Consider the following 18,697-nt stretch of genomic DNA (forward strand, 5'->3'; position numbering starts at 1 on the left):
AAATAGCTATGAAATGAGCCAATGAAGTCAACACAAAAAGGACTGGGTTAAAATTTAAACAATTGAATTTTGAACTTTTAATGATACCACTGCAATGATAGATGGGAAAACTGTAACAATTAGCAAGAAAAGGACTTTCCTCAACTGTTGGGGGCAAAACATGAGCATTTTTCAGTTGATTCAGGACCAGAATAAATTTTTTTTTTTTGCAAATCAGAAAAAAACGAAGAGGCGAATCCAAGAACCAACAAATTAAATTGGTGTGGCCTAATATAAAAATCTCAACTATTTTCTATCTTCTTCTTAGAAGGCTACTACAAGGTATATGGGAATATTTTTGCTGTAGTCAAATCTCCCATCTCCATTTTAATGAGTTACATTGTGATGTACATATAGAATACAACACGGTGCATTCCGTATCACCCGAGGTACCAGCCCGACCGCGCGTCAGATCGCCCGACGGCCGAAGTGTGATCCGATCCGCCGGAGGGCTGGGACCGTGTTGTATTTTATTTATGTCATAGCCACCCAAGAAAACATGCCTTTCAATGCGAAATGAGGGAAAATTTGGTGTCCCTAAACCCAAAAAATGCTACATCAATCCTAACGTCCGAATTTGTATATTCGAATTTTCGAAAGCGGTGCAAACGGTTAGGGCGAAACGTGTTCGAATCGTTCTATGGAACATTTGGAAGCCCCGGGCCGTACGCGTTAAGAACCCCCGGGCCGTACCGCTAGTTATCACACGAGCCGGAACACCCGTATTGAACGTAATCGCGGCCAGGTAGGACATAAATGTATGTTACATGTGTGTCCTGCAAGGCCTACTACTGTACATTTGTACATGTACTGTACTTCACAATCAGACATGTCGAATTTCGCAAAATGGCTCACAACTTCAGGATAGGTTGAGAAAGTCAGGCTACGTGATCCAAGCGTCACTGCATGCCCTTTTCCGTAGAGCGTAATCAGCCGTTTTAATTCTACATGGAGCGTAGGCAGACTGCTCTAATTCAACGTTGAGCATAATTGGCACATTTTGCGTAGAGTGTAATTCACCGTTTTGATTTTACGTAATGCGTTGTAGCTACCCGGAATTTGTCTTAAAACGCAAAGATCACGTCATCCGAGGCTCTGGCCTGGATAGTCCATGGTAAATTGCTATATAGTGACAGTACGGAGCCGGTGGTAACTCTGGAGGATGCCACCCAGGCTACCAAAGCTCCACGACTCAAGACCTGACAGTATATGCGTACAGTGTCGATTCATAAATCCGCAAAAAGCCAAGCATGTGCCGGCTTGCCGTAAACGTCGCTATGTACTGCCGCAAATTCACAATACCAGCTTTGCCTTTGTATTCTTGTGGTTTAGTAGCATTTTTATTTTTGGCCGGATTTTTATTTTATTCGCCCGCGCGCACTAGTTTGGGGGTCTTCAGAGGATGTCATCCATAAAATTAAGTCCGTGTGGCCTTAACTAGAAATAAAGCACCTGAGCGGCTAATAAAACGGCCCAATCTAACAATCACTGCAGCTGCCACGGATCAGAGAGTAGAGAGCGAGGCTGAGTGACTCCATTAGAGCTGGAACATGTCAGATAACAAGTCTGTGCGAAAATATAAGCCAGACTTCCCGCGGACCCACATTTCTCCTCATTTCTCACACCGATTCAAGTACACAATCCTGAGCACAGCCAAGGCCAAGTGTCCCGGGGGAGAGGTGTTCACAAACACCATGTCAGAACACGTCCTAACACGTGTAGGGCTGTGTCCTTTGCAAAACAGGGGTGGACAAGTCCATTTGCCCACACAGTGTACAAAATACTTTTTTGAACCAGGTTGCCCAGTGGCCAACCTACGGCAAAAATTAGGTTGCCCATCACAATTTTAGGTTGCCCCACCTATAAGTTACTACTTTCCTCAAATTAAGTAATGTTGCATACATAAGCCTTTGACAATATTTCTAACAGCCTTTAGTTAACTGATACTAGCAATATCCATTAACACTGTACACACACACACACACACACACACACACAGACAGACAGACACACACACACACACACACACACACAGACAGACAGACAGACACACACACACAGACAGACAGACACACACACACACACACACACACACAGACAGACAGACACACACACACACACAGACAGACACACACACACAGACAGACAGACACACACAGACAGACAGACACACACACACACACAGACAGACAGACACACACACACACACACACACACACACACACAGACAGAACACACACACACACACACACACACACACACACAGACAGACAGACACACACACACACACACACACACACACACACAGACAGACAGACACACACACACACACAGACGCGCCAAAAACAATACCTCCATTTTTCAAGGAGGTAATAATAATGGAGAAGATTTTCAGGACAGAGAAAAAGCGGTCGCCATGGTCAAGTGGTCGGCTTGAAGAGATGGTCAACTGTACTTAAAGAGAAATGACCAGATCATCAAATGACCAGAAAGCTGACTTTTTGTACAATCCTATCGTTATACAATGCAGCTTTGATAAAGACTACCTTGGAGTCAAAAAGTATGATGTAATGGTTTTTGTATGTGATGGCGTGTTGCCATGAATACTTTCAAATCAAAGACTGCATGATAGTCAGTACTGTATACAAAACAACAGAGCACGCCATAGATGAAAGATGGGTGGCTGCCAGGTGGCCCCAGGCTTAGACCAACCAAATATGAAGTACTGTTAAAAAAATTTTCTGTTTTTTTTTACTTTGTGAAAGAGGGAGAAAGGAGTTTTTTTCTGTTTTCGGTTAAGTCATGTCAAACAAAACTGAGAGTGAGATGACGGGAAAGACTTCTGGCTAGCTAGAATACCGCTACTAACATTTTAAGTTTTAGGCCACACCAATGTACTTAGTTGGTTCTCGGATTCGCCCGCTTTATTTTTTTCTGATTTGCAAAAAAAAGGTTCTGAATCAACTCCAAAAAGGTCATATTTTGGCCAAAACAGTTGAAGAAAGCTGACCTTGTCTTCCTTGTTGCAGCTTTTCCACATATCAATGCATTGGTTTAACAAAAAGTTCAAAATTCAAATTACGAACCAGCCTGGTATGTTGGCATCATGGCTCCTATCTTACTGTAGCTTTGGGGATATCAGAGGATGCCTAGGCCTTTTTTTTGTATATTAAATTTTTTCGCCCTGTAGCTTTATATTTTTCCTGAAAAATCCAAGAAACAACAAATTAAATTGTATGTTGGATCAACTTCAGATCAGTAGAAGCCCCATCCTCAGCTGCCCTGTTCACTGAACCATGCACTTCAGAACACAGAAACCCCAGGACCTACAGTAGGGATCAAACTACCCACCTGGACGGAACTGTTTGACAAGGTAGAACACCTGCCGTCTGCAGTTGTAGATGAGAATAACCACGCTGGAACGTACAAAGGTCTCATGTTAGAACGTTTTGTTAATTAGTACAAACATATGTATTACTATTAGGCCACACCAATTTAATTTCTTGGTTAACGGATTCGCCCGCTTCATTTTTTTTCTGATTTGCAAATAAAAATAAAAATTCAGAATCAACTGCAAAATACTCATATTTTGCCCTGAACAGTTGAAAACAGTCCTTTCGATCCTAGTTGTTACAGTTATTCCATCTTTCAATGCAATGGTATCATTAAAAGTTCAAAATTCATTGTTTAAATTTTGAACCAGCCTGTTGTGTTGACTTCATGGCTCCTATCGTACCATTTTGGGCCATAATAGGATGCCTAGGCCTGTTTTTATTTTTATTTTTTTCGCCCGCCTGCTCCTTTATTTTTCTAGAAAAAAAAATTAAATTGGTGTGGCCTAAGTGATACCTGACCTGCCTGTATCGGCACACCAGGGTTGGTGTTACGTGCTCAGTGTGTCTGTGTAAACACACATCAAAGAACAGGAGAAAGTGTTGTGAAGCGTGTGCTAATCAGCAGTTAACTTTGTTGTGTCTAAAGCAGGACTTGGAGTCATGTAAGGCGATGTTCAGGTTATGTTGACAGAGCCCATGTTGTACCATTCCTACATCAGGCCCAGGAAAAAAATGTTGTGTTCCCTGTTTCCCAACCGACCCTAGAAAAAACTGCCGACCCTGGACTTTTTTGTGTGGACCCCTGCAAGGGACGTAAATTTAATTTTCGAGCGGATCAATGTTTTCTAGCTCCATGATCTGACGCCTGAGTGATGAAATGTTGTACAATCAATTTTACAACATTGACATTAAAAGAAGTGTCCTCATGGTAGTTCTATACGTCTTTGTTAAACTGTATTGTATAAGTTGGACCACTAGAAATTGCCAAAGCAAAAAAAAAAAGATAATCCCTACCTACCGACCCTAATTTTTCCAGAACTGAAACAGGATTTCCCTGTAATCCCTGTAATATGTGTAGATATGTAAATATTGTACATTTGGGAATGCATCTATAGCAGCGACACCTGTGCTGCAATGCAATGTGAACCAGTCAGAATTGTTCTGAGGAAGGTGACAGACGGTCACCGAAATGTTGGATGAATAAAAGACTTGGTTGTGTAACAAGAGTCTCTTTACTCGATGTCTCTTACCAACCTGATGAAACTATTCACGGATAAAACAGGAAATACAGCATTTTTCCCCCTAGGTCCCTTAGCATTATCCTGGGTTCGAGCTATATGTTCAAAGGTGCATTATACGTTTTTGCACCAAAAATAAAACTTTTATTTAAGAAAAATATTCATGTGACTGTAATCTACTTCCACCTTTAAACATATTTGTGCAATTATTTCACATTTCTGACATTTATGATCGGCACTAAACCAGCCCACATCAGGTGCACTCAGTTTGTGGTGCCACCACAAACTACCAGAATGTAAACAAACAAGGCTGATATATGTACATGTACATCCAAGAGAACTGTGTTTCAAGATTTTAGACTTTAGATTTTAAACACAGGCACACACACATGTAAGGCATCATATTTAGGCACCTGCACTTCCTGAATGGTACTTATTTACAATGCTGTATATAGGGTTAATTCAACTTACTTTGTAAAGAAATGACAAGAAAATTTACTTTTTGTATTATACTTATGTTGCATACAAGTTGTAATGCAGCTTCATCTCTAGGGGCCTGCATGCCCTTTTCCGTTAAGTGTTCCGCCAGGACCCCCCCATGCAGACCCTCCTGATTTGTGCCACAGACTTCTGTTATCAGTCTCAGGTACAAATAGAATCAGGCAAAAAATCATACAGTTACAATCATCACAACCAAACTTTTAGTAATAGATCTCCTCCGCCGTCACATGCAGTCGTGTGAGACAAAAAGAGTTTTACCCATAACATAACGTTACTAAATTTCATCCGCAGGAGCGTGTGTGTTCCACATTCCACGATTGGTCAACAGGAAATTACAGACACAGGCCTGGCTTGCCTCCATTGGCCGATACAAACAAACTCTCTTGGTACCGTAAATTTGTTCTATTTTCGCAAGGACTTAATTTGAAGAATGGATAAGGCACTTTTCACAAAGTTTTTGGTTCGCCAAGTTAAAACCAATTTGCGGTACTGTAGTAATTTCATTGGAAACGTGTTAAATTTGCGATTAAATGGTAAACGCAAAAAACATGAAATTAAAACCGCCACAAACATTTCAAGACATACAGTAACAGGGCCTCCTTCCTCCAGAAGGTACAGGCCTCTACATTCTGCACAGTATCAACAGGAAGCAAAGGATCGGCCAATAATATAACAGTTCTCTTGGAGCCACTAACGCAGCAAGCCCGGGTCCTGTTAATGCAATTTCATGCCACACCAATTTAATTTCTTCGTTAACGGATTCGCCCGCTTCATTTTTTTCTGATTTGCAAATAAAAATAAAAATTCAGAATCAACTGCAAGATGCTCATATTTTGCCCAGAACAGTTGAAAACAGTCATTTTCTTGCTACTTGTTACAGTCATCCCATATTTCAATGCAGTGGTATCATTAAAAGTTCAAAATTCATTGTTTAAATTTTGAACCAGCCTGGTGTGTTGACTTCATGGCTCCTATCGTAACCATTTGGACCATAATAGGATGCCTAGGCCTGTTTTCATTTTTTTATTTTTTTCGCCCACCTGCTCCATTATTTTTCTAGGAAAATCTGTTAACCAAGAAATTAAATTGGTGTGGCCTCAGAGCGACAAAACAAAAACATTCTGGATGAGCAAATCTGTCCGGTATTGACATTTACTGCCATTTTTTTTAGCACATTTTCCTCATCATTTCACACTAGAAGAGTGAACAGTATTTTATGGGATTTTACGAAACCACCTCGTAAAACCCCATAAAATACTGATTTTTCTCTTGAAACTGTCGTTAACCCATTTTTCCACCCCAAAACCCTGTATCTAAGTTTATGTGTTCCTAGTCTAAAGTAGGCCTAAGAAATCAGAGTTGGCTTGCCTTAGAAGACTTTTAAAGTCCTTTGTAACTTCTTTGTTCTTGAAATTCTCCCTTTCTTTACATGTAACGCTACATCGTGTGCTGCAAAAACGTGTATATTGTACATGTTCATTTACATATGTTACTTAGGCCACACAATTTAATTTGTTGCTTTTTGGACCACCCTGTCCATTTTTTGTCTGATGTGCAAAAAAACAAATTTTTTTCAGTCTAAATTAACTGCAAAATGCTCACTGAAAAACATATTTTGGCCCCAACGGTTAAAGAAAGTCCTTTTCTCCCTGGTTCTTTAATTTTTGCAATGTAACAATGCAATTTTGTTTCATTACAAGTTGAAAATCTATTGTTTTAATTCTAAACCAGCCTGGTATGTTCACTTCATGGCTCATATTGTAACATTTCCGGCTAACATGGGTTCCCTTGGCCTGTTTTTTTTTTTCGCACTGTCGCTTCATATTTTTTCTGAAAAAAAATCTGAGAAGCAACAAATTACTAGTAGATTGGTGTAGTCTTAGGAGACTTCACTAAAACATAAAGCACTACAGTACTTTGAACTTTCCGGGTTCACAAGCGCATGTATGCGGCCTGTAACATGTGGCCTTAATGGTTTTTGACTGGGAAGCCTCTGGTGCAATGATGTGATTGATGAAAACTCTCTCAGGTTGCCTCCAGAGAATGCACCTGCCTGGTCTGAACATCCATTAGTCAGTCTTGACTTTGAGATTCCCCATATCCTTCTCTAAACTGTTGTTGCTACACTGTAGGATGAGGGTCTGCATGGGGGGATTCGGGCAATGCCTACACTACAAAAAATGCTTTTTTCTTGTTTTTCTTGTTTTCCTTGCAGTACGAAATGTTTAATAATCTTGTAGGAAGAAAATTATTCTTTGAACAAGAAATAAAAGAATCCCCGTAGCAAGAAAATTCAAGAAACACGTGTTTCTTGAGTACAGCAAGAAAACGATTCTGTCCACAAGAAAATATTTCTTGAACTAAGAGCTACATGTAACTGTTCTTGAAGCAAGAAAACCATTCTGTACAAAAGAAAAGAAAAAAAAATACTGTAAACTTTCTTGAAATTCTAAAAATTCTTAGGATTCTTGTTGGTGAGCATGATAGTAGAAATATTTTCTTTTCTTAAGAAAAAAAAAAGAATAAAATTCTTTCTGTGAGAATCAACATACAACATCTTTGAAGAATGTTTCTTGAATTTTCTTGAAAATCCCCCTGGCAAGAAAATATTTCTCAACATAAGAAAAATAAGAAAAATGAGAAAAAAAAAACATTTTTGGTAGTGTAGTGGTAGATTTAGGAGAGAGGCGATAATTCAGGCAGACCGGCAATGCTTAACGGTGAATCAAGTTTTGGAAGCAACTTCTTTGGAATGATCTTTTCTATTCATAGGGTGCCTGGCAATACTAGTATGCAGACCTTGAATCAGCATGTCGGCAGAACGCACATGTACATGTACTGCACCTTGCCAAAACCCGTAATGTATTGTGTGTAGCATTTCGGCAGAACGTCTCATATAAGTTTGTACTGGCATATATAAGGTTAACACATGTCTGTAGTTTCCAAATGTTATGTCGGAAAAAATATCGTCTATTGTTGATTTACATTTTAACTTATAACATTAATAGATTGACTAGAAAACTGACTTTGAAAAAATCACCTAAAATTCCTTTAAAATGGCTCTCTATGTTTCATGGAAAAAGTCACGCAGGCCCTCAACATATATACTTCAACATAAAGTTGATCTGTGCCCAGTTCATCCACAAACTAAGCATCATTGTGTGCCAATTTGAAGGCTATCCCAATATTTGCATGACAGGGAAAAGCCCACACTATCACAGGTAAGGCCACAGCAAATAATTTTTATGGATGACATCAGCGCGCATTAATTTTCACCTGATTTTTTGGGGAAAAAAAAAGAAATTTTGTTGCCTTTTGACAATGGTCAACATGCCTAAAATGGGCAAAGATGTCTGTTGCCATGCCAGAAGGTGGATGGCAGATAACTATGAAGAGAGGAGACAAGAAAAGGCTCTGATTTAATGTTTTGTTTCTTACTTTGATGCAGTGATATGTGATGCTGGCTGAGTCTGCGGAGGATGTCATCCATAAAATTTACTTGCTGTGGCCTAACTGCAAAATGCTCAATGAAAGACATATTTTGGTCCCAACGGTTGAAAAAAGTCCTTTTCCTCGTAGTTCTTAAGTTTTTCAATGTAATAATACAATTTTGTTTCATTAAAAGTTCAAAATCTATTGCTTTAATTATAAACCAGCCTGGTATGTTCACTTCATGGCTCATATTATAACATTTGCGGCTATCATAGGGTGCCTTGGCCTGTTTTTTTTTCGCCCTGTCGCTCCTGATTTTTTCTGAAAAAATCCGAGAAACAACAAATTAAATTGGTTTGGCCTAATGACGTGAGGTGGGGATTTTCGGGCCTAATGAAGCCTGTCCTGGTTATTGCTGGGAACACCTGTGCAGACAATCCCATCCTCCAGGTGACACACCAGAGGGCAGCACACAGGCATGAGTCATGTGGGAAAGGTCTGCGGGGTGGCTGGTGAATACCTGTCTAGCCAGACTACCTTGTTATGTGGATAAGGTACATGTACATTGTAGATGGAGGCCCTTTACGTGTGGCGTAACGGTAGTGTTCTGCTCAGACCCAAGAGGTCTGAGCCGAATTTCCTCATTAATTTCCTCATTAATTATCAATAGAATTTCCTCATTAATTATCCAAATTACATTAATATTTGCATAATTGTAATATTATTATGTCAAGCTTCACTTCAGCTACCTACATGCCAAAAATCACAACGATCCATCAATCGGTTCTTGAGTTATCAGCCTTTAAACATTTTTCAACTAACGCCCCTGAAGTTCCAGAGCAAGCAGCTAGGGGGCTCAAACTCCTGTCACTTCATTCCCAGCACAAGAGCTATCTACCATCTAAATTTCATGACCCTAGCATGTCCACATCACGAGATATCAAAACCGGAAGTTCAGCTGCAGTACCATAACAAGCCGCTAGGGGGCCCAAAATCTAATCAGTTCCACGTCTCATGAAGACCTACCCACCTACCAAATATCAAGATAATCCATCAAAGCTTTCTCAAGTTATGCTGTTGACACACAGACAGACACACGGCCAGGAAAACATAACCTTCGTCAATTCTTGGCGAAGGTAAAAAGGCAGTTTACCGGTTATGCAAGAGAGAACTGGCAGTGGCGTCAGACACGATCTCACACATCCTGTCACGTCTTGGCAATAGCTTATAGAAACTTCCTCCGGCAGCCAAGACCGATGTCCACACGGAAGATTTAATTAAAGTTGCCACATTGGAAAAGCATCACCATTGCTGGCAGGTTTCTTTGCTAATTAAAGTTGAGGGGTAGATGGCAGTACATGGCAGGTGTGTGACAGACAGGCTCACACCATGCCACCTCCTGTCAGACCTCAGCAAACCCACCCAACACAAGTTCAGGACTTTTCTGGATTAATTTTCAATTTCAAAGTCAATTTCCATGTCATTTTTTGTTGAATTAATCCTATATATCCCATAGCAAACTGATATCTTTCAGGCTAAGATGCGATGTCGCTGACAGAAACAGTTAGCTTATTCCATATCATAGACTGGTTCTAACTATTTATTGGTGGTACCAAAAAATTAGGGACTACTGTTTGGTTTTGGTCTACTTCAAGTGTGGAAATTGATGAAATGAAGACAAAATGATGACTAAAAAATGCTAAGAAATGGCAGTAAAAGTCAATATAAGACAGATTTCCTCGTCTAGAACATTCTTTGTTTTGCTAGCCTGAAATTGTATTGGACATCGATGCCTTTCATCAAAGCTGCCACATTGGAAAAGCATCACCATTGCTGGCAGGTTTTTTTGCTAATTAAAGTTGAGTGGTAGATGGCAGTACAGGGCAGGTGTGTGACAGAGAGGCTCACACCATGACACCTCCTGTCACACTTCAGCAAATCCACCCAAAACATACAAGTTCAGGACTTTTCTGGATTAATTTGCAATTTCAAAGTCAATTTCCAGATCATTTTTTAAATGTAGTACATGTACATGTAAGTTGAGCCTTTGAGGCAAAGATGAGATGTTGCTGACAGAAAAAGTTCTAGCTATTTATTGATGGTAGCAAAAAATTAGGGAGTCCTCGTGTAGCTTGGTTCTGGGCTACTTCAAATGTGAAATGATGACGAAAAAGTGCTAACAAGTGGCAGTACGTGTCAACATGAGACAGATACATTCTTTGTTTTGCTACCCTGAAATTGCATTGGATGCCTTTGATCAAAGGTGCCACATTGGAAAAGCATCACCATTGCTGGCACTGGCAGGTTTTTTTGCTAAGGCCACACCGACTTAATTTTATGGATGACATCCGCGCGCGCATTGATTTTTGCCTGAAAAAACAAAGAAAAAAAGATCACGTCTCCCGAGGTTCTGGCCTGGCTTTAGGTCTGGGTAGTTCATAGTGGTTAGGACAACGAAGCCGGTGGTAACTCTGGAGGACAGCACCCAGGCTGCCGAAGCTCCACGACTCAAGAACTCGGTACATATGTACAGTGTCGATTCATAAATTCCGCAAAAATCCAGTATGTGCCGGCTTGTCGTATACGTCACTATGTAATGCGCCAAATTCACAACACCAGCTTTGTATTTCTGTGGTTTGGTAGCATTTTCATTTTTGGCCGGAATTTTTTTTTATTCGCCCACGCGCACTAGTTTGGGGGTCTTCAGAGGATGTCATCCATAAAATGAAATCGGTGTGGCCTAATTAAAGTTGAGCGGTAGATGCCAGACAGAGCAGGTGTTCACATCATGCCACCTCCTGACAGATTTCAGCAAACCTGCCTCCTGATGTCAACCTTGACAATGTGCAAGACGACAAACAGGCACAGCTGCTAACCTTACAAGACCTCCATCTTGTGAACAACCTTGATTCTTGTTCTCCTCTGTATTGAAGTGTGAAGCTTTAATGATTTCCTTCAACTTAACGGGATAGAGAACAGATGCTATTAAAGTTTAACACCACACAACCACTGCTTAGTACAGAGCCAGTGTCATGCAATAAGGAAGGTACTAAGCTTAGGCCGACTTTAGACTGATGACGGTATACGATCGCACGACAATCGTTGTGGGTGACGGCTGACTTTAGACACATGACCAGGAAGCGTGGCGGACACCCGCAGCGCAGGATAGCACGCCGCACAAAATGGCGAGAGAACCCCTTTTTTGGCATGCTGCAGCAGATTATTTTTATTCTGCTTTTAACTCATTGTTCTGTGGATGAGACTCCTAGTTTGTGCCCAGCAAAGAAGGGGCATGAGGCACATGTACCAAGCGGGGCAATACTCCGGGTTTGAACCCGGCGTTCGGTGCTGCCGTCGGTCTGGCTATTGGCCGGGAAATGTGGATCAGCGGATCGGTTCGTACCGGAGAAGTAGTGATTGGTGGCAGGGGATTGTACTAGACACGTATGATGATAGAAAAGTCTTGGTTTGACAACATTTAATGATACAGGCGATGTGCTTGGACATGAAATAACGCTTGCAGGCTTATTTGCATAAGGCCAATGACCTCCCACTTCCTTCGCCGGTGACGGTTCACTTTAGACGGTGGAAAATCCTCCTCGGACCCCCCGCTGAAGGATCGCACGATAGGGTCCGAGGTGGTAGTGACGACGATTACCGTTGTGCGACTATTTTGATCGTCTTTAGACGGTGGTAAAATACCGTCGCTGGCAACATCTTGACGATAAACATTCGTACGACTATTCAACCGTCGTCAGTCTAAAGTCGGCCTTAGTGTTGTGTTTCCTGTTTCCCTGACAGACCCTAGCAAAACTCCCCACCCTAGCCATTTTTTAAATCAACCACTCTTAAGGCTACAACGTTTTTGATTTAACACCTGAATTTCAAACCCTCTGAATTTCTGAAACATCATTTAAAACACATATTCTGAAGAAATTATTTTCAGTAAATCAGGTGAAATATTTGTTCCCAAGCAAACAGGTAGACGGGTCCCTGAGACAAAATCTATTAAAAAAAATGACTTAAAAGAAAAAAGAAAATCCCTACCTACCAAATCTATTTTTTCAGGACTGAAACCAGAAACACAACATTAATTTTCCTAGACCTAAGGCCACACCAATTTAATTAGTTCTTGGATTTGCCTCTTAATTTTTTTCTGATTTGCAAAAAAAAAAGATTCTGGTTCTGAATCAACTCAAAAATGCTCATATTTTGCCCCCAACAGTCCTTTTCTTCCTGTATATTACAGTTTTTCCATCTATCAAATTAAAGCAGTGGTTTGATTAAAAGTTCAAAATTCATTGTTTAAATATCAACCCAGCCCTTTGTGTTGACTTCATGGCTCCTACTAAAGCATCTGGGGCTATAATAGGATGCCTAGACCTGTTTTTATTTTTTCGCCCTGTCGCTTCATATTTTTTTCTGAAAAAATCTAAGAACCAACAAATTGAATTGGTGTAGCCTAAGGTAAGGCTATAAGATTTTTGATTTGACATCCATCTGAACTTCAAAACCTCTGAATTTCTGAAACATCATTTTAACAAATATTTCAAGCGATTTTTTTCAGTAAATCTGGTGAAAAATTTGTCCACAAGTAAACAGTTAGAAAGGTCCCTCGGAAAAAATCAGAAAAAAAAAGTGAGAAAACTCCTACCTAGCAACCCTATTTTTTCCAGGATTAAAACTGGGAACACAACATTAATTTTCCTAGGCTTAAGCATGGTGAGCAATGAGACTAACCAGGTTAATTTGTGATGTTGTGCGGAACAGATTTGCGGAAAAGTTTGCAGTCGACTTTTCTCCCTGATCCCCCCAGGTGTTACCACATCCTGGGTGCTACAATTAATACAATTAATGGCGCAATTACATATGCTTTCATTAATCTTCAACAAACAGCCATATCACCCATTAACATTCAGGCACACACTGTAGGTAGTAATTTGCCACTAACTTTATTGGCATCGAGTTAACCTCCCAGTGAACTAGCATACAGGGCTAGAAATCCTTTTTTCTGCAAAAGGCCAAACCTATTTAATTTCTTGGTTAACGGATTTTTCTAGAAAAATAAATGGAGCAGGCGGGCAAAAAAAATAAAAATAAATATAGGCCTAGGCATCCTATTATGGCCCAAAATGGTACGATAGGAGCCATGAAGTCAACACACCAGGCTGGTTCAAAATTAAAACAATGAATTTTGAACTTTTAATGATACCATTGCATTGAAAGATGGAATAACTGTAACAACTAGGATGAAAAGAACTGTTTTCAACTGTTCAGGGCAAAATATGAGCATTTTGCAGTTGATTCTGAATTTTTATTTTTATTTGCAAATCAGGAAAAAATGAAGCGGGCGAATCCGTTAACCAAGAAAATAAATTGGTGTAGCCTAACATTGAAATTAAACTGCACCAGACCAATTTTACCTGCATCACATAGAATTATTAGAATCTAGGCAGTAAGGATCATATAACTGTTTTGAAACAATTTTACCTGCACTTACATGTACCTGCAAATGTACAGTACACGGACCAGTGCAGGTTAAAATCAGAAATACCTGCACAGCTCCAATTTTACCTGCACTAACCTGCATATACCCAGTACATGGACCAGTTCAGGTTAGGTGCAGGTAGACATCAGAAATACCTGCATAAATTTGTAGCCCTGGTGTAGCATGTGTCAGAAGTATAACTCACCTGTCATGTACATGCATGTAGTCCCAGGTCTTCTGCACTCCATTCTAGAAAAACAAAAAGAAGACCTTAACCATTGAATGGTAGTAAACTTCAATCGACATTACAAATATGAAATGATGACAAAAAAAAAGGGTTAAGAAATGACGGTAAATGTTCAAGTCAGACAGATTTTTTCATCCGGAATATTTTTGTTTTGCCGCTCTTAATGGAATAGAACTCTTCCTGAGACCACATCATGGGTTGGTCCTGGTGGCAGCCAACCGTGAAAGGGCGCAGCACCACCACCTGATTTTTACTAGCTGCCAGCTTGGTGAACTGATGGAGCAGATAAATACATTTGTAGGTCCTTACCACTGCAAGGCAAAGCTGACACCTTCCATATTCACGACTCCCCCGAAGGTGTTTTAGCCAATTTGTAAGTAGTAAATAAAGCTGACAGCCCACCTGTTGCCTAGTTGAATGACAAGAACATTTACATTTTTTTCTTTGTGCTGCATCTGTAAAATTTATAGCTCTAAGGCACGGAGAAGATTTATAGACGTTTAAAAGTTTATACCTAAAGAAGTTTTCCCAGGCTAGTCATTGCTTCTTGTCTTTGTGTGGGCTAAGGCCACACCAATTTAATTTGTTGTTTCTCGAATTTGCCCTGTCCATTTTTTTCTGATTTGCAAAAGAATAGAAAAAAAAGTAAGGTTCTGAATCAACTGCAAAATGCTCAATGAAAGACATATTTTGGGCCCAACGGTTGAAGAAAGTCCTTTTCTTCCTAGTTGTTAAAGTTTTCCTATGTAACCAACCAATGCAACTCTGTTTCATTTAAAGTTCAAAATCTATTGTTTTAATTATAAACCAGCCTGGTATGTTCACTTCATGGCTCATATTGTAACATTTTTGGCTATCATAGGGTGCCTTGGCCTTTTTTTTTAATTTCACCTTGTCGCTTCAGATTTTTTCTGAAAAAATCCAAGGAACAACAAATTAAATTGGTGTGGCCTAATCAGTCCTGCCAGTGGTGCTTGGGGATTACTAACTAAGACAGTCCCATCAAGGATAAATACTTCAGCTCTGTGGACTTACTACAGTAGGGCCTGGCTTTCTTCAACTTAACAAGAATGTATCCTGATCTGTTGGTTTTATAAGGTCCCAAACATGCAAACATTGTAACTTGAGCTGCACTGTAAAGTGTGTGTGTTTAGATGTGAGTGGGTTATGTGTTGGACCAATGGACAGTGTGACAGGCTGCCAGATGCCCCTTGTTATCAGCAGTCATCACCCATTTCCGGCTTCCTCCCCCCCTGTGAGGTCTCTCCTGGCCTTCAATCAGCAGGGGGGAGGGGGGCTAGTCACCCCCCCTCTGTGGACCATCTGTCACCATGCTCACTTAGCAGCTAGGGACAGGTCAGTCAGGGGTGACTCATCCAGCTTGAAGAGGGCCTATATGGGGGGATCCCTACAAAAGGGCCTGCAAGGGGGGGTCCCGACAACGCTCTACGTTGAATTTGGAACCTCTCGATTACGCTTTACGATAAATTCCAAGTGGCTACAACGCATTACGTAGAATTAAAACGGCGAATACGCTCTGCGCAAAATGCGAAGAGCGGTTCGTCTATGCTCTACATAGAATTAAAATGGCCGATTACGCTCTTGGGCTTGCGGGCCCCCCTACAACGCTATACGTTATAATATTTTGAAAGCCGGCTACATATTATGCGGAATTCAAGAAGCCTCCCCATTACGTTTTACGATAATTTCCGGGTAGCTACATTGTACAACGCATTGCGTAGAATCAAAACGACAAATTACGCTCTATGCAAAATGCGGCAATTACGCTCTACGTTGAATTAGAGCGGTCCGTCTACTCTCTACAATTTACACCTGCCTGATTTTGTCAGGCTGCCAAAATTTAATATTACAGGTTGCCGAAATCCCCTCATGGAGACCCTCTGGGATCACTCTCTCCGATCCTCCAGGCAAAGAACCACACCAAGGGTGCCTGCATGCCCTTTTCCGTAGAGCGTAATTGGCCATTTTAATTCTACGTAGAGCGTAGACAGACCGCTCGAATTCAACGTAGAGCGGAATTGGCACATTTTGCGTAGAGCGTATTTGCCATTTTAATCCTACAGAATGTGTTGTAGCCACTTGGAATTTATCGTAAAGCGTAATCAAGAGGTTTCCTGAATTCAGAGTAATATGTACATGTAGCCAGCTCACAAAATTTAGCGTAGAGCGTTGTCGGGACCCCCCATGCAGGCCCACAACAAGGACGTACAGTAGTCTACTCCACACAATCCCAGCCAGTAGAAGGGGGCCCGCAAGCCCTTTTCCGTAGTGCGTAATCGGCCGTTTTATTTCTACGTATAGCATAGACGGACCAATCGGCCTATTTTGCGTAGAGCGTATTCGCCGTTTTAATTCTACGTAATGCGTTGTAGCCACTTGGAATTTATCGTAAAGCGTAATCGAGAGGTTTCCTAATTCAGTGTAGACTGTAGAGCGTTGTCGGGACCCCCCCTTGCAGGCCCTCACTAACCTCCCAGACCTGCCCTGGGGTGGCTGGCTGTGTTCCCACACACCTACACAACCATATCAAATCAACCCCAACACAAGAACACATGAAGTCTCCAGTCTGGACATTCCAACATGGTCCCAGCAGTGGCGCTGGCTTAGGTCTTGTTACAGTGTGCGGCACTACCTCAAGTCAGCCACATGGCTCCAATTTAAACCTGTACCCTCTTGACCTTATTGTGTAGATAGGCTAATGGTCAACTGTTTCTGGAGTAAGAAAAGGAATCTCAATCTCTTTATAAGTGCTTCTTCCTCTACCTTCCCTACCTCTAACTAGCCTGGTTACCAAACCTATTATAGCTCCCGAGTCCTACATCCTCTCCGCAATTTGCGGAGAGGATGTAGGACTCGGGAGCTATAATAGGTTTGGTAACCAGGCTAACCTCTAACACTCCTTCAGTACATGTACTTTGTTTCTGGGGAGGGTCTGCATAGGGGGATCCTGTCAATGTTTTATGGTAAATTAGGAACTTTGGCAATTCTTAACAGTAAATTCAGGAAGGCCAGCAACAGCACGGTTGTGGGAACGATTTCAACGGAATGTTGTCTGACAAAACTAGTCTCGGATCTTGGATGTTCAGTATGATTTGGGGGAAATATGGCATTCAATAATGCTTAACGATGAATTCAGGATAGCAACCAACATGCTACATGGAATTCACTTCATGAAGAATTTCCTGACATTTGGTCTGATTAACAGCTTGCTAAGCCTTACAAAAAAAAGGCATGCAGACCCTCACTACACATACTTTATCTTTTTACTTATGAAGCTTTACCACATTTGTGGAAGGACTGACATAACAGGTGACTGTCACCTCTTCAAGATCGTCAGATCGTCAAACATGAGACCAGACCGTAAGGTTTGAACAACTCAGGCTCTTTTTCATAAGTATGGTGCTACAAGAGGATGCCCCTAACCAAAGCTAGGTACTAATTTACACCTGAAGCTGAGGAAAAAAGGTGTAAAGTGCCTTCCCCAAGGACACAACAGTGGGGCCTGCCAGGGAGCTGCCATCCTCTCTAGCCTGGGTACCATCCTCCGTAGTTTCTGCCCGCTCCCTAATGTCGCTGGCTACCACGGATAGGGAGCGGGCAGAAACTACGGAGGATGGCCTATCCACTCCCTAGGCTGGTCAGACGACTGGACAGGCCTGGACAGGCCACAGATGGTCAGGTGTACAGACTGTTAGGAGTGGGTCTGTTCTCCCTCAGCAGGAGAAAGCACACATTCCACCCCCAGCCCTGGGACCCATCACCACCTCATCACTTCTCCTGGACATGTCCTGCTGCTTCCTGGCCACTATCCAAGTTCTTTTCCCCTACAGCTCATAAGGCCATACCGATTTAATTTTATGGATGACATCTTCTGAAGACCCCCAAAGTAGTGCGCGCAGGCAAATAAAAAAAAATTCTGGCCAAAAATAAAAATGCTACTAAACCACAAGAATACAAAGCTGGTATTGTGAAATTCGCGACAGTACTTAGCAACCTTTACGACAAGCCGGCACATGCAGGCTTTTTGCGGCATTTATGAATCGGTACTGTACGCATGTACTGAGTTCTTGAGTCGTGGAGCTTCGAATTCGATAGCCTGGGTGCTCGGCCCACTTTGTCGCTGACTACCCAGGCCTAGAGCCAGGCCAGAGCCTCGGTGGAGGTGATCTTTTTTTTTTTTTTTTTGGGCGACAGGCGAAAATCAATGTGCGTGCTATCAATGTGCGCTATGTTATCCATAAAATTAAGTCGGTGTCGCCTAAGGCCTAGGGAAAAAATGTTCTGTTTCCTGTTTCAGTTCTGACAAAATTAGGGTCGGTAGGTAGGGATTATCTTTTCTTCTCTTAGGTAGGGATTGTAATTTTTTTTTAGACTTTATTGAGCACACTTTTTTTTT

At 41.3% G+C, this 18,697-nt stretch overlaps 1 protein-coding gene across 1 annotated transcript in view; it reads right to left on the reverse strand.

Annotated features, from left to right (window-relative positions):
• The window catches only part of LOC109477128 (uridine diphosphate glucose pyrophosphatase-like), a 52,556-nt gene that overhangs the window by 26,462 nt on the left and 7,397 nt on the right, over positions 1 to 18,697 (reverse strand). Inside the window, exons 2-3 of the mRNA XM_019778187.1 lie at positions 14,239 to 14,282; positions 3,391 to 3,455 (exon numbers count right to left, since the gene is read on the reverse strand). Of these exons, the coding sequence (XP_019633746.1) occupies positions 3,391 to 3,455; positions 14,239 to 14,282 (109 nt within the window). The remainder of the gene's footprint in view (positions 1 to 3,390; positions 3,456 to 14,238; positions 14,283 to 18,697) is intronic.

The sequence above is a fragment of the Branchiostoma belcheri genome, unplaced genomic scaffold (genome assembly GCF_001625305.1).
Source record: "Branchiostoma belcheri isolate BF01 breed outbred unplaced genomic scaffold, Haploidv18h27 scaffold4, whole genome shotgun sequence".
NCBI classification, from domain to species: domain Eukaryota; kingdom Metazoa; phylum Chordata; class Leptocardii; order Amphioxiformes; family Branchiostomatidae; genus Branchiostoma; species Branchiostoma belcheri.